Consider the following 15,870-nt stretch of genomic DNA (forward strand, 5'->3'; position numbering starts at 1 on the left):
TGTGTGAATTAAGTGCTTTTTAAGGAAACCAAGTTTGTAACCTTGTCTTTTATTTCCACAGACTGAGGAGGACCGCAAGAATATTGCCCGACTCCAGGATCTGGTAGACAAGCTGCAACTGAAAGTTAAAGCATACAAGAGAGCTGCTGAAGAGTCTGTAAGTGTGAAAGTGTATGAGGTGTCATCTTTATGGGGGTTCTTCCCCTGTCAGTACAAATAGATTCATTTTACTGATTTTACCAGTTTGCTTCATTTAACTTAAACAGGAGGAACAGGCTAATGTTCATCTTGGCAAGTTCCGAAAGCTGCAGCATGAGCTGGATGAGGCTGAGGAGCGAGCTGACATCGCCGAGTCTCAGGTCAATAAGCTACGAGCCAAGAGCCGTGATGCCGGACCCAAGGTTTGAAGCATGCTCTCTGTAGGAGGTGCACAGCCTCTGATCCTGACACATGCTGCCCTCTGTTGGCTGTGTTTAACTTGGATGCTGCTGTCCTATTCATTTATTACCAAAGTCATTTGATGTCAGTTGCATCACTTCAGTTTTAATTAATTTATTGATGAATATATTGCTTTGTGGTACTAAGGCAATACTAATTTGATGTCCTAACAGCTGTTTCTCTTTTTCTTTTTTCCCTCTCCCCTGGCTGCATCAGAAAGGGTTTGATGAGGAGTGAAGCTTTCAACCCCTCCGAAATGCTTTTGCATTCTGTGTATGGTAGAGCCCCTCAGCTATCACTAGTTACAACCTGTAGGGCTTAATAAAATTTCTTTAAGCTGTTGCATAACATTGTATTCTTCCTTTTTTGAGAATGGGTGGATTCATAGGACATTGTACAGTGCAGTAAATACTGCATACATTGTAAATTTTGTATATTATATTGACTGGTCAGTATCAAGGAAGGTGTTACAGTACATTTATGTACATGTATTTTAAACTATAAACATTAAAACATGCAGTGAAATACATACATGTACAAACCATACAGTACTTATGCGTAATATTAAAACAGGTTATTGTCAATTTATGTAAACAAAACAGTCATAATCTTCCTCTTTCATAAGAATTAGTTAAGGAGAAGTGAAAGCTAACATAGAGACAGATAAATCAAATCTCTTGTTTTCCATCCATCCATCCATTTTTTATACCGCTTAGTCCCAAATGGGGTCACGGGGGGCTGGAGCCAATCCCAGCTGGCTGCAGGCGAGAGGCGGGGTCCACCCTGGACAGGTCGCCAGTCCATCACAAGGCTAACACGCAAACCAACAACCACTCACACACACAATCACTCCTACGGGCAATTTAGAGATGCCAATCAACCTATGCTGCATGTCTTTAGACAGTGGCTTGCTTTACAAATAAAGTTAAAAAAGCAACAACAACCCAGTGCTCAAACCTACCAATACCAGACATAATGACTTTCTGATAGTCAGTTAATCCCTATTTAAATATTCCTATTCTTCCAAAGGGCTAAGAGGCATTGCACAGACTCAACTGTCAAATAACTAGAGCATATACTGAAATAAATCAAACAAATTAGACTGGGATGTCCACTGTATCTCAGAGTACATTTATATAGTATAGCTTGATAAGCTGAGTAGAACCTTTTCATATAAAACTTTATATATTGGAATCTTAATGGGAAATACAAATCAAAGTAGAACTGTTTTGAATAGTGTCACTTCAAGTATTTTTCAGTGGGACAGATCCAAGAAGAGTTGCAATTGCTAGTTTCTACCCACACCTCACTGCGCTATTTCTTGGCAACTGGTGTCAGGTCTCAGTCACAGATGCTGCAGCTGCTGCTCGAGTTCCTCTAGGGAGAAAAGGGAGGCCCTACGCTCCCTCTGAGTGATATTCAGGTAGTCCTGTCTCTTCTCTTTTCACATGTAATATCCTTAACTCTCTGAGTTGACAAGCAGGTATTTATAAGCTACAGTGAGTAAGCACAATCACAACACTGCTGAAAGATGTGCATCACATACAGCACAGTATGTGCTGAGGATTATCAACATGATTAACAGGACATTTGAGCCAATACTCAAATAAATAAGATGTCTGACAAAAGATGGAACAAATGTTATGCTTAGTCTTATCTCAGCAGTTAAGATCATTTACTTGTGACAACAAAACCTGTTTGCCACTATCACTGACTGGTCTAACACAACTGTGATTAATTCATAGTCAGTTTTACACATGCAGTCCTGTCCCTGGTCTCTACCAGGAAATTCTTCTGCTCCACAGACAATGATATGCTTTAAATCTCCAGCAACAGCAGTACTCGATTAGAAAAAAATAAAATTGAGCAGGACTAATTGGTTGAAAAAAGAAAAAAGAGCCTCTTAAATAAATTCAAACGTCACAAATTTAAGGTGTAATATAGGGACCATGCTGGGACCCCCATTTAAAAAGACACAGGCCATTCACTATCTAGTGTTGATTTTTATTAGTAAACCAGTCATTTCTCCTAGAAATTACATTCATATACAACAAATTTGCAAATATGAGTCTGGATTCAAAATCCCTGTCTCTGGTGTGGCATTGTACCCATTCATTCACCCATTCAAAGAAAGAAAGCCTCAACATAATCCAGTCAGCCATTATGTTCCCACCACAACATACTGTACAGAGAAAACAGTTTAGTAGTGTAATCAGGATAAGCCTTGTACAGCTGTGCTCCATGTGAATGTACTTTGATATACATAATAAATGTACATACTGTATCAATAGCAACTTAATAAAATGATAACTTAATTTTTAAAGCACCTTTACAGTAAAAGCTGGGTAAAAATGAGAAAAATTGTGTAAAAAAGATAAAAGAGAAGATATGAAAACTGAACAAAAATATTAAAGTAGAAAAATGTAAGAATTTTTCCTTATAGTTAAGTTTATAAAAGGTGCCCTCCAGGGGACAACACCTAGGAAGAATACTAAACAGTGTATCTAAATATCCTTCTCAAATTTGTATTTAAATAAATATATTCAGTGACAATTGTACATGTGTTATGATATAAAGAAAGCATTTACATCATGTGTCCTTTAGTGAGTAGGAGAGTGACCTGCAAGGTCAGTGTTATCCTCACTTGGATTTTAGCAGGGGCATGGAATCTCTCACTTCCATTTGGCACCCTGACGCCAGCTGTCAGTAAGAGGGAAGTTAGCAGAATGGAAATAATCTCAGCACTTGTCAGCAGATGTTAACTCTCCTTCTATCTCTTAACCTTTGAAGGGGCTGTCATTACTGGTGATAGGGAGTAGCTGTGCATTATACTTGTTTTACATAATTACGTTGTATATTCTATAAGTTATTGGTCAAGAAAAAGAAGTGGGTAAGGTCAATGAAATTTACCAAATTGTACATGGAGTATAAGTTGGAAGGCTTGTATTTATTTTTGGAGTGATTAATTTTAATATGCCATTGTCTGTTGATGGAGTAGATTTAAAAAATATCCATATTTTGACTGGATGTAAAACCAGTATTAAAACTAAAGCAGTGGCACACTGGAATGGTATTTTCAATGGAACATATCATCTTGGTGGGTTGTGGCATATACCTGTTACTTTGAGCATATCCATATTTATTTATTTTATTTTATTGTAGGCTTATTTTACCAGGGAAAATCCCAATGTGGTTTACAACCTGTTTTACCCTGGCAAGCATTAAAACTAACAGACAATAAAACACACATACAGTATCAAAATCAGACAATATATCAGATCTTGTGAGGTTATCATCTGTAACAGCTGATCCTAGAGGCAGGCAAAGTCAGGATCCTCAGTCAGTGCAATAAGAATTTCACACAGTTATCTTTGTCCTCATAGACACGATGCCATGTCAACAGGCCTGTAACTGAGGGGCCAGGCAGAGAACAGCCTGTGTTGGCTCACACTTGTCGCCTGCTTAATCTCACAGACTAACGTTCTTTATTTAGACCAACCAACTCAGTATCTCATGGCTCTTTATGTTACCACAAAGCCCATTCTCTGATAGCTAAGCACAATATGTAACAGAGGCCTCACTGCAACTCCACTTAAGCCCTCTGGGTAATTTGGCCCACACATAACATACTTCTCTAAAATATCTCACCATGTGCTTTCTCTGTCTTTCTTTGGGTTTAGACATTAATACCAGCAATTTACATTATTGTAAACCATACAAACAATCTGACTTATCCTTTTGATTTTACTGCTATTTCAGTTGCATTGATAATATCTACTTTGTTTTCAAGTCATTTATTATTTAACATGTTATCATATGAATGCTAAATATTGTATGCACAAATAATTGTGTGACTGAAATTATTTAGCATTTATACAGAAATCTGATGTTCTCTGCTTTCAAACAGTGATAATGAAAAAATACAAAGCTATATATAAACATACTGTTAGAATGATTTTTTTTTAAATTAAGTTTCCATTGATAATTATGGTGTTTGCCCTCTGATAACTAATCAGTATTTTTATTTTTAAATCATGTTTGCCTGAAAAGGAAAAAAAGACTCACCAGTCAGACTTCAAGTACCTGTAAAGGTTTTAGTATTGTGAAGGTTGGCATATCATCACCTTTATATAAGTCATAGACCATTTAAATGCATTTAGCCTCTTTTGATCAGTATCAGCCTTGCCTGTCCTAAGTGAGATGACATCTGTTCAGTATAACATGTTGTTCCTGTATCAGAAGCACACTTAAGGGAAGATGAGAAAGGAATTCCTCCCTGTGTCTATTTAAAGATTGAGCTGTGTTCCCCTGGCTGCTTGAGGATACCTATGATTAATCACTCCGCATCACTGAACTCCTAATATGGGCCCAATGGGAGACCAACCCCATCACTCATAAGACTCTGACCCGCTGATTTCTATATTATTCTCTGCCACTCATTAACCCCCTCCCTTCGTGTACCCCCAACCCAACTCAGACACAATAACATTCCTGGACCCTGAAGCACAACTCCATATTTGGAAGAGGGGCTTTGTTTATAAAGAGAACTCATTGGGAAACCCTCAATAGGTCACCAATATATCTCAAGGTAAGGTGCAGAGACAATGCCTTACAAATCCACCACTACACTTTGACACTAAGCCATTATCTGTGTTGGTGTGTTCTGCAGACTGTTCTCATCAGTTTCCTGCATTTCTTTCTTCAGGACCATTTCACATCAGTCATCTTTGTAGGGGATTGGTAAGTTAAGCACCATTTGAAAAATTAAAATGTGTTTTAAAATGTGGCATATGCATCCATTGCATATGCATCCTACAGATGCTCTTAGCTAAACATATGACATGGTTAATTAAGCATTTTTCTTTTGAAAACAAGGTGAAAAATGGGTGACGCTGCCATGAAAGAGTATGGGGCAGCAGCCCCATACCTAAGGAAGTCAGACAAGGAGCGCCTGGAGGCCCAGACCCGACCCTTTGACATGAAGAAGGAATGCTTTGTTCCTGATCGTGATGAGGAGTTTGTGAAAGGTTCGATCGTCAGCCGTGAGGGTGACAAAGTCACCGTTCAAACTGAGAAAGGAAAGGTCAGTGAGTTAGGAGGCACAGCTGTCTGAGATGCTACTAAGACAGAGTGGTATTACAAGAGATGTCCATTTGTCCTTTAATCCCATGATAGAAAAACAATAAAAGCCAGCAGGAGCTGACTGACAATAACAAGAAGCCTGGGATTTGCTGTCAAGCACCGTGGTTTGACACATCAAACTGAAGTAGTGACAGGTTTAGTGATCAAATACTCATCAATTAAGAAAAGACAATCTGGTGGTGTACAGTTTGTGTCAATCCAATGTACAAAACAATGGACCTCATTTTCCAGTGTTTTATAAATCATGCTTAAGGGGTTTGGAAGAAAAAAAAGAGTTGAGACAGACTTGCCCACCAGGCAAATTCCAGAACTTCCTGATCACCAGTCTGCACAGAAACACTAGGAAAGCCATGAAATTTTAAAAAAAATCTCAGATTCTGAAGATGTGTGGAAATGATAAGCAAATGCTACTTTGTTTACAGTTTGTATATTTGCAGCCCTAGCTCTTCTGCTTTCCCTATTTGACTGACAAATACAGACTACTGCCACCTGCTGGTATGGAGAGTTATTTCCTCTCACACGGGCACAAAACATACGAGTTAGTTGGCTGCTGGCTGTAGTTTTAGCAGAACTTCCGAGACAAAGATGATGTAAGATGATACAACAGTTGGCCATTGCTGTTCTAGTTCTTTGATTTTGGCTTGGTATGTCTCTGCCTGAAAGCACATAGACATAATGATCCTGTACAACCTTGCATTGTTGGCTATTCATAGAAAAAGCACTTGCTCATCTTTCAAAGTAGCTGGAATTCCTTGGGTTTAATAACATGGTATTAAATGTTGATTATCTCCATTTCCAGACTATCACAGCGAAGGAGAGTGAGGTACACCCTCAAAACCCGCCAAAGTTTGATAAAATTGAAGACATGGCGATGTTCACCTTCCTCCATGAACCAGCTGTGTTGTATAACCTCAAAGAACGTTATGCAGCATGGATGATCTATGTAAGTTGAAAAACATTAGGATCCTTCACCTATAGCATAACTACACTCATATATCAGTGCTTAATAAAATTTTATCATAAAGCATTTGCCTTCTCTTTCTCATTGTCAAAGACCTATTCTGGGCTCTTCTGTGTGACTATCAACCCCTACAAGTGGCTGCCAGTGTACAACCAAGACGTGGTCACTGCCTATAGAGGAAAGAAGAGGACTGAAGCTCCTCCTCATATCTTCTCCATCTCTGACAATGCCTACCAGTACATGCTAACTGGTAATTTACATTCAGTTATCAAATGCTGACAGACCGGGATTCTAAGATTCCTGAAGTGATCCTGTCTTCTCCTTTTCAGACAGAGAAAATCAGTCAATTCTCATCACGTAAGTTATGTTTTAATGACTTTGTTATACTGCATCCTTTGTTACACTGCTGTGAGAATCCCAGTAATATACTGTATGTTATCAGTGAACAGTTGTGCAAATGTAAATGTCATATTAGAATAGAGACTTGAATATGAACAAAAACTAAATCATGGATTTAAGGGCAAGAAAATAAATAACTAAATAACTCTCAGTATTTTTTATTTGGGGTAGTTTTATTGTGATACGATTAAGTTGCAAGCAAGTCATTGCTGTCATCACTTCTGTACTAACGTCCCACTATTGAAATTGCTGCAATAGGCCCCTACAGCACATTAATAATAAAAAGGACTGGCCATTCTTAGTTCTTAAGGAGAATAGCATAGTAGCTGTAGAAAAGATGCACGCTAAAGAAAATTCCACGTGTTCCAATGAAAAGTTGTTTTTAACTGACTGCCACCTTTGCATATTTTGGCTGGTTGTTCATGATGTAACCTGCCTATTTGACATTTTGTCTTCAGTGGAGAATCTGGTGCTGGGAAAACTGTCAACACCAAAAGAGTTATCCAGTACTTTGCCAGCATTGCAGCAGCAGGTGGGAAGAAAGACCCAGGCGCTGAGAAAAAGGTTATTATTCTGAATGTGCAGAAAATTTTAAGGGTGCATATCATGGCTTTCTTTGTAATTTATTCATTTGAAAAAAAATTGCATGCCTATATTTTAGGGCACCCTGGAGGATCAAATTATCCAGGCAAACCCAGCTCTCGAGGCCTTTGGTAATGCCAAGACCATCAGGAATGACAACTCTTCAAGATTTGTAAGTTTATCTGTAACGAAATTGCCCTTTGCATCTATTCCAGGTTAACTTTTTTTTCTTAAATAAATTTTAGGGTAAATTTATTCGAATCCACTTTAATGCAAGTGGAAAGCTGGCCTCAGCTGATATCGAGACATGTGAGCAGTCTTTCCTTTACACTTTTATCTGGTTTGATCCCATATTGATAATGATCACCTGACCATTCAAATATTACACATAATGCAAATGTCTTTAACAGATCTGCTGGAAAAGTCCCGTCTGACCTTTCAGCTTAAGGCTGAGAGAGACTACCACATCTTCTATCAGATTCTGTCTCAAAAGAAACCTGAGCTGCTTGGTAAATAAAAACAACAGACCTTTGAACCTGTAAAAACTAGTAGTTGGAATGGTGGTATCAAGTATTTCTAGAATGCAAAGGTTATATTTTGTATTTTGTTTTGTCTTTCAGAAATGTTGCTCATCACTAACAACCCCTATGACTACGCTTTCATCTCCCAAGGAGAGACGACTGTTCCCTCCATCGATGATGCTGAAGAACTGATGGCCACTGATGTGAGGAGGGATACACCACATCTACTCACATGAAAGAGTACCTTATTGTAACCTAATGGTGTTAAAAATACTTCATTAATGAGAGAGTTAATGAAAATACCACTCTGTTGTGTGTTATTTCATGTCTAGCTGTTGGTTTCACTATTTGTCTAGTGACTGATGTCACTAGACAGATAGTGAAAACGATTTGAATAGACTGGATTACATGTCATATGTCAAAGTGGAATCCTGGTGGCTTAGAAAACACATACTATCCCATACTTCAGATTTCTCATGCCACCCTACTGTATACCCTGATAAAATCCAAAAAGCCAGTGACATATCTTCTCCTGCAGGATGCCTTTGATGTGCTGGGTTTCACTCAAGAAGAGAAGAATGGCATTTACAAGCTGACTGGTGCCATTATGCACTTTGGTAACATGAAGTTTAAGCAGAAGCAGCGTGAAGAACAGGCAGAGTCTGACGGCACTGAAGGTTAGTGAAACTATCTCTGAAGCCATGAAACATGATAAATGTAAAACATGTCAGGATTTAATCATTAACTTATTTTCTCAGATGCTGACAAAGCTGCATATCTGATGGGCCTGAACTCTGCTGACCTCATCAAAGGTCTCTTACACCCAAGAGTCAAAGTAGGAAATGAGTGGGTCACCAAGGGACAAACTGTCCAGCAGGTAAGAATGAAACCTAGGAGCTGAATTGAGGGTAAGATGTACATTAAATACAATAGATAAATGAACATAACAGGCTTTTCAATTTAATTTTTGAAGCTTGAATTTCTTTTTGTTAGGTGTACTATGCTGTTGGTGCACTGTCTAAGGCAGTGTATGAGAAGATGTTCCTGTGGATGGTAATGAGAATCAACCAATCACTAGACACCAAGCAGGCCCGCCAGTACTTCATCGGTGTACTCGACATTGCTGGATTTGAGATCTTTGAAGTGAGCTTGCCAGCAATACATAATCTAAATTATAGTGTTTTGGTTTAAACAGAACATTTATGAAGTGAGCTTTATTTATTCACTGTATGTTTATACAATCTAGACCCTGCAAGCAATCATCCATCTTTTTCAGTTTAATGCAGGTAACAACATATATGAGTATTCAAATAACTTTAAAATTGCCATTACAGTTCAACACCTTTGAGCAGCTGTGCATCAACTTCACCAATGAAAAACTGCAACAGTTTTTCAACCACCACATGTTTGTGCTGGAGCAGGAAGAGTACAAGAAAGAGGGCATTGAATGGACTTTCATAGACTTTGGTATGGATCTGCAGGCCTGCATTGACCTCATTGAAAAGGTGAGAGTCTTATCATGTTCCAACATGATTAAAAATACATAAAAACATGTCTTTATTCAAACCACTCATCTTTTTTCCCCTCAGCCCATGGGTATCATGTCTATCCTTGAAGAGGAGTGCATGTTCCCCAAAGCCAGTGATATGACCTTCAAAGCTAAGCTCTATGACAATCATCTGGGGAAATCTGCCAACTTCCAGAAGCCCAGAATTGTCAAAGGGAAACCAGAAGCCCATTTTGCCCTGGCTCACTACGCTGGAATAGTTGATTATAATATCATTAACTGGTTGGTGAAGAATAAGGATCCTCTGAATGAGACTGTTGTTGGACTGTACCAGAAGTCCAATCTCAAGCTGCTTGCTACCCTCTTTGCTTATTATGCTGTAGCTGATTCAGGTAATAATAAAAGGAATTGACTATATTAACCTCCAATAGCATATTTTTTATTTCTCAAAGTGAAAATAGCAGGTTTGAATCATTTGTGCCTGTTAATGTAATCTAATAAGTTGTAAATTGGTTTATAATCAGAAGGAAAAGGCAAAGGAGGAGGAAGCAAGAAGAAGGGTTCATCCTTCCAGACTGTGTCTGCCATGCACAGGGTTAGTATGGACAAATAATATTTGTGAATGGCTGCTTCATATGGAAACTAATAACACAGCTGTAATTTTATATTATCACCTAAATGTTTAAGCATTTAATTATCTCCACAGGAGAACCTGAACAAGCTGATGACCAACTTGAGAGCTACTCACCCTCACTTTGTACGCTGCATCATCCCCAATGAGACCAAGACTCCTGGGCACATAGAGAACCCTCTGGTGATGCACCAGCTGCGCTGTAATGGTGTGCTGGAAGGCATCAGGATCTGCAGAAAGGGCTTCCCCAACAGGATCGTTTATGGAGATTTTAAACAGAGGTATTGTCTCACATGTAAATGTTTTAAACTGTATAATTCCAAAAGAAAATGTAGATATAACTAATTGTCCAAATGTTTTTTGATTTTCCAGATATCGCATCCTGAATCCTGCTGCCATCCCTGAGGGTCAGTTTATTGACAGCAGGAAGGGAGCTGAGAAACTTCTTGGATCTCTGGATATTGATCACAATCAGTACAAGTTTGGACATACCAAGGTAATCAGTAAACTCTGTTAAAACTGTCTAATCTATACACAGTCTTACAGGACAACATTAACTATAAAAACCAGGAAACATTTAGAGCAAGATTATGTAAGTTTTGATTTACAGCTAAATTTACATTGCACCAACAAGTTACAATTGCAGGAAAATGGTAACTGAAAGGGAGTAGAACAAGTAGAGAAGAGCCATCAAGTCACTTTGATAACTAAATAATTATTAGTCATTTATAATGTCATTTATTACTATCATTTATAACAATATGTCTTAGATTTGTACAATGTATACATTTTTTACAAAGCTGTACAGTTCTGTATTTGAGTAACAACATCCTAAAGTGTGAGCCCTTAGGTGTTACACCTGATACTTACATGTTGTTACATGCATCTAAAGGTGTTCTTCAAGGCTGGTCTCCTTGGGCTACTGGAGGAGATGAGGGATGAGCGTTTGTCACTCATCATCACTGCAATCCAGGCTAGATCAAGAGGTCTGCTGGCAAGAATGGAGTTCCAAAAGATTGTTGAAAGGAGGTCAGACTTATCAGGCATTTAAAATGGATCAAACAAAATAAACGACAAAGGCTCTTCATAATGATTTTGTTTTTTGTTAAGTGGTAGTAATAAGTGGTTGATCTCTGGCAGAGATGCACTATTGGTGATCCAGTGGAACATCCGTGCCTTCATGTTGGTCAAGAATTGGCCCTGGATGAGGTTGTATTTTAAAATCAAACCTCTGTTGAGATCAGCTGAGGCAGAAAAGGAAATGGCCAACCTGAAGGAAGAATTCCTGAAGCTGAAAGAAGCTTTTGAAAAGTCTGAAGCTCGTAGGAAGGAACTAGAGGAGAAAATGGTTTCACTTCTCCAAGAGAAGAATGATCTGCAGCTGCAAGTCCAGGCTGTAAGTCTAATTATATTTTAATGTCAAAATATTAATTTAACCTTATTCAAAATAATACATACATTAATCATGTATATTGCAACTTATATGTTAATTGAGTTCATCCACTTAATTATTACAATTTCAATTCAGGAGCAAGATAATCTTGCAGATGCTGAAGAAAGATGTGAAGGGCTGATCAAAAACAAAATCCAGATGGAGGCTAAAGCCAAAGAGCTATCTGAGAGACTGGAGGATGAGGAGGAGCTGAATGCTGAACTGACGGCTAGGAAGAGGAAACTGGAGGATGAGTGCTCTGAGTTAAAGAAAGACATTGATGACTTAGAGTTAACTCTGGCCAAAGTGGAGAAAGAGAAACATGCTACTGAGAACAAGGTACAACAACCTTTGAACTATTCTATTCAGCTTAATTTAAAGTGCATGCACCAGGGTCATGTTTCGTGATACCTTCTGTATTTTTCAATTTGTAGGTGAAAAACCTGATTGAGGAGATGACAGCCCAAGATGAAATCCTTGCCAAGCTGACCAAGGAGAAGAAAGCCTTACAGGAAGCTCATCAGCAAACACTGGATGACCTGCAGTGTGAAGAGGACAAAGTCAACAGTCTGACCAAGGCCAAGGCTAAGCTGGAGCAGCAAGTGGATGATGTAAGAATCTATATCAAAAACATTATACTATTATTCAACATGTCATAATCAAATGAATTTTCATTCAGCTTGAGGGTTCTCTTGAGCAAGAGAAGAAAATTCGAATGGACCTGGAAAGAGCTAAGAGAAAGCTGGAGGGAGACTTAAAACTGGCCCAGGAGACTATAATGGATCTAGAAAATGACAGGCAGCAACTTGAAGAGAGGCTGAAAAAGTATGATGAGACAGACACAAATACAAAAACACATATAGATTTTCAACTATGAGTCTTCTGGTACACTGACATTTCTTTCCATCCACAGGAAAGACTTTGAAATAAATCAACTCAATGGCAAAATTGAAGATGAACAAGCAATGAGTGCCCAGCTCCAGAAAAAACTGAAGGAGTTGCAGGTAATATTTACTAGGATACAGTAAGTTGAGTAAATTAGTGCATGGATGTGACATTTGAGGACCACAAGTTAAAGTACTAAAATCCTATGTAGGCTCGTATTGAGGAGCTGGAGGAAGAGCTTGAGGCAGAGCGAGCTGCCCGAGCCAAGGTGGAGAAGCAGAGAGCAGACTTGGCCAGAGAGCTGGAGGAGATCAGCGAGAGGCTGGAGGAGGCCGGTGGAGCAACAGTGGTCCAGATTGAGATGAACAAGAAGAGGGAGGCTGAGTTCCTGAAACTCCGCAGAGACCTTGAAGAGGCCACTCTGCAGCATGAAGCCACTGCTGCCACACTCAGGAAGAAACAAGCGGACAGTGTTGCTGACCTGGGAGAGCAGATTGACAACCTGCAGAGAGTCAAGCAGAAACTGGAGAAGGAGAAGAGTGAGCTCAGAATGGAGCTGGATGACGTGGTCTCCAATATGGAACATATTGTGAAGACAAAGGTCAGTTGAGCTGACAAATAAGTTCATTCCAATGTTGACATTTATGTGTGGGGTGTATAATGGGTGTAATTTTGTTTGATGTGATTTATTTAATTTTAGACAAATCTAGAGAAGACATGCAGGACTCTGGAAGATCAGATGATTGAATACAAGACCAAGTTTGAAGAAGCTCAACGCTCTATCAGTGACTTTAATATGCAAAAAGCAAAGCTTCAAACAGAGAATGGTACTCTTATGATTTTATTATATACTGATATCTACTTCATACATTTGATAGCTGAAACTTTACATTAACCAAAAGGTTTCAAGCTTTCAAAACATGAAAAATATATGTGTCCTTCTGGGGAAAAAATTCCATAAAAGTTACTGTATTCTGGGGCAGAGATGAAAACATTCTGCATTTTCCAAAAAACTAGGTGAGCTGACCAGGCAGCTGGAGGAAAAGGATTCCCTGGTGTCTCAATTGACAAGAGGAAAAATGTCCTACACTCAACAAATTGAAGACCTAAAGAGACAACTGGAGGAGGAGACCAAGGTGAACCGATGTTTCATTGCGTGCTGTACTGACAACTCTGAACAATATTTTAAGCATAAACTTTATTGCCAAGTATCTCAAAAATACAAGGAATTTGACTCCAGCCCAATGGCCCCCGACGTGCACAACATTAAAACAAAATAAATAAATAGAAAATGTGTGTGAGGGGTCTGCAGAAATCCTCTCTGCCCTCCTTTTGACCCGGTGTACAAGTCCTCCATGGAGGGCAGGCTGGCACTGATGATTTTCTCTGCCATTCTGACTTCCGCTGGAGTCTGTTCCTGTCCTGTTTGTTTGCTGAGCCAAACCAGACAGAGATGGACATGCAGAAAACAGACTTGATGATTCCCCTATAGAATTGAATCAGCAGCTACTGGGGCAGGTTGAACTTGCTGAACTGATGCAGGAAGTACATCCTCACTAAAGTTTATGCTTATGCTTATAATTTGTAATTGATGACCATAACAGTGTTAGTCATATACTTATGTTCTGGCAGGCAAAAAGTGCCCTGGCCCATGCGCTGCAGTCTTCTCGCCATGACTGTGACCTGCTCAGGGAGCAGTATGAGGAGGAGCAGGAGGCCAAGGCTGAACTTCAGCGCAGCATGTCTAAGGCCAACTCCGAGGTAGCTCAGTGGAGAACTAAGTATGAAACTGATGCCATCCAGAGGACTGAGGAACTAGAGGAGGCCAAGTAAGACAGTTAAACATCTAAACTCTTTATTTAATCTATAGTTCCTAAAAAGGCATTTCACTTCATCTAACAGATCAGCTTTTTGTTTGTGTTTATGTTCCTCTTAAAATGTAAGACGAACAAAAAGTTTGTCTATTAGATGACAGAGCAGCCATTCAGAGTGGTTGAATTTAATACAGTTTACTTATCCAATAGGCACAACTGCAGGAATGTTAAATTATTTGAATGATTGATTCCCTAAGGAAAAAGCTGGCTCAGCGTCTGCAGGATGCCGAGGAGGCTGTTGAAGCAGTGAATGCTAAATGTTCCTCCCTTGAAAAGACCAAACACAGACTACAGAATGAGATTGAAGATCTCATGGTGGATGTGGAGAGGTCTAATGCTGCTGCTGCTGCTCTGGACAAAAAGCAAAGAAACTTTGATAAGGTGAGGTATTATGAAATATCTGTATGTCCCAAAATTATCACCTGAACCCTCTGACCCTTTGGGCCAGCAAAGTGAATACATTTTTTTATTTAACTTATTCATCTTCTTTGTGTTCTTTTGCCTAGTTCAACTTCTGGATTGCAATGTTATAACTTTGGTAGTACCAAAATATGATACTGCAGCATATTCTGAGATGAATGGGTTAAAGGGTGGCACATTGCAACACCGTGCATCAATTTTACCCAGAAATCTCACAAACATAAATTAATGTAAAAGATGCACATAGTGGCTTTAAGAGGGAAGAGTCACTTTCCATTAGTCAGATCAGATATTGAGCAAATCTGTTTAGGGTTAGTGTTCTACATGCTTTTCACCGGTGTGTTCTGTTCAATAATGGAAGAAGTTGTTTCAAACAAGGTGAATTCCCTACATCTCCCCGCAGTTTCTTCAGTCCTTTCTCCATTTATCTGCCACTTACTGTCGATCTCTCTTTCCACTGTAGGTCCTGTCTGAGTGGAAGCAGAAGTATGAAGAGGCTCAGTGTGAGCTGGAGGGCTCCCAGAAGGAGGCCAGGGCTCTGAGCACTGAGCTCTTCAAACTGAAGAACTCCTATGAGGAGACTCTGGATCATCTGGAGACCATGAAGAGAGAGAACAAAAACTTACAGGGTAAGAGCTACAACCAAGGTTTCTGTCCAGTTTTCTGTAGATATAATTTATAAAGTCAACTGTCATCTCCATAACATTGTTTGACATCACACAGGGGAGATTTCTGACCTCACTGAGCAACTTGGTGAGAGTGGAAAAAGCATCCATGAGCTGGAAAAAATGCGAAAACAGCTTGAACAGGAGAAGATTGAGATCCAGTCTGCTCTTGAGGAAGCTGAGGTAGAAAACTTGTTTTCAGAAGCAACACATTTTAGAGGAAGTTTGTTATGTCTACTGTAACTCTGCCTTCTTTTCTTATCCACCAGGCCTCCCTGGAGCATGAGGAGGGTAAAATTCTAAGAGCCCAACTTGAGTTCAGTCAGATTAAGGCAGACTTGGAGCGTAAAATCATTGAGAAAGATGAGGAAATGGAGCAGTGTAAAAGGAACCTGCAGAGGACAATTGACACC

The 15,870-nt window shown here is 39.3% G+C and overlaps 2 protein-coding genes across 2 annotated transcripts in view; both read left to right on the top strand.

The window, feature by feature from the left end:
- LOC109974384 (myosin-7-like) overlaps positions 1–741 on the top strand; it is a 39,195-nt gene extending 38,454 nt beyond the window's left edge. The window contains 3 exon segments of the mRNA XM_020624559.1: positions 62–157; positions 267–401; positions 655–741. Of these exon segments, the coding sequence (XP_020480215.1) occupies positions 62–157; positions 267–401; positions 655–675 (252 nt within the window). The 3' untranslated portion in view covers positions 676–741.
- A 4,579-nt stretch (positions 742–5,320) lies between these two features.
- The window catches only part of LOC109974385 (myosin-7-like), a 43,049-nt gene continuing 32,499 nt past the window's right edge, over positions 5,321–15,870 (top strand). Inside the window, exons 1-31 of the mRNA XM_020624560.1 lie at positions 5,321–5,521; positions 6,380–6,523; positions 6,635–6,791; positions 6,871–6,898; positions 7,399–7,504; positions 7,602–7,694; positions 7,768–7,831; positions 7,933–8,031; positions 8,143–8,246; positions 8,582–8,720; positions 8,802–8,920; positions 9,037–9,186; positions 9,378–9,548; positions 9,633–9,942; positions 10,075–10,145; positions 10,257–10,462; positions 10,554–10,677; positions 11,074–11,210; positions 11,322–11,577; positions 11,710–11,952; positions 12,048–12,224; positions 12,293–12,438; positions 12,527–12,617; positions 12,710–13,099; positions 13,199–13,325; positions 13,516–13,634; positions 14,131–14,327; positions 14,570–14,753; positions 15,256–15,421; positions 15,516–15,640; positions 15,727–15,870. The exon at positions 15,727–15,870 is cut by the window's right edge and continues 174 nt beyond it. Of these exons, the coding sequence (XP_020480216.1) occupies positions 5,321–5,521; positions 6,380–6,523; positions 6,635–6,791; positions 6,871–6,898; positions 7,399–7,504; positions 7,602–7,694; positions 7,768–7,831; positions 7,933–8,031; positions 8,143–8,246; positions 8,582–8,720; positions 8,802–8,920; positions 9,037–9,186; positions 9,378–9,548; positions 9,633–9,942; positions 10,075–10,145; positions 10,257–10,462; positions 10,554–10,677; positions 11,074–11,210; positions 11,322–11,577; positions 11,710–11,952; positions 12,048–12,224; positions 12,293–12,438; positions 12,527–12,617; positions 12,710–13,099; positions 13,199–13,325; positions 13,516–13,634; positions 14,131–14,327; positions 14,570–14,753; positions 15,256–15,421; positions 15,516–15,640; positions 15,727–15,870 (4,788 nt within the window). The remainder of the gene's footprint in view (positions 5,522–6,379; positions 6,524–6,634; positions 6,792–6,870; positions 6,899–7,398; positions 7,505–7,601; positions 7,695–7,767; positions 7,832–7,932; positions 8,032–8,142; positions 8,247–8,581; positions 8,721–8,801; positions 8,921–9,036; positions 9,187–9,377; positions 9,549–9,632; positions 9,943–10,074; positions 10,146–10,256; positions 10,463–10,553; positions 10,678–11,073; positions 11,211–11,321; positions 11,578–11,709; positions 11,953–12,047; positions 12,225–12,292; positions 12,439–12,526; positions 12,618–12,709; positions 13,100–13,198; positions 13,326–13,515; positions 13,635–14,130; positions 14,328–14,569; positions 14,754–15,255; positions 15,422–15,515; positions 15,641–15,726) is intronic.

Source organism: Monopterus albus, unplaced genomic scaffold (assembly GCF_001952655.1).
Source record: "Monopterus albus unplaced genomic scaffold, M_albus_1.0 scaffold331.1, whole genome shotgun sequence".
Taxonomy (NCBI): domain Eukaryota; kingdom Metazoa; phylum Chordata; class Actinopteri; order Synbranchiformes; family Synbranchidae; genus Monopterus; species Monopterus albus.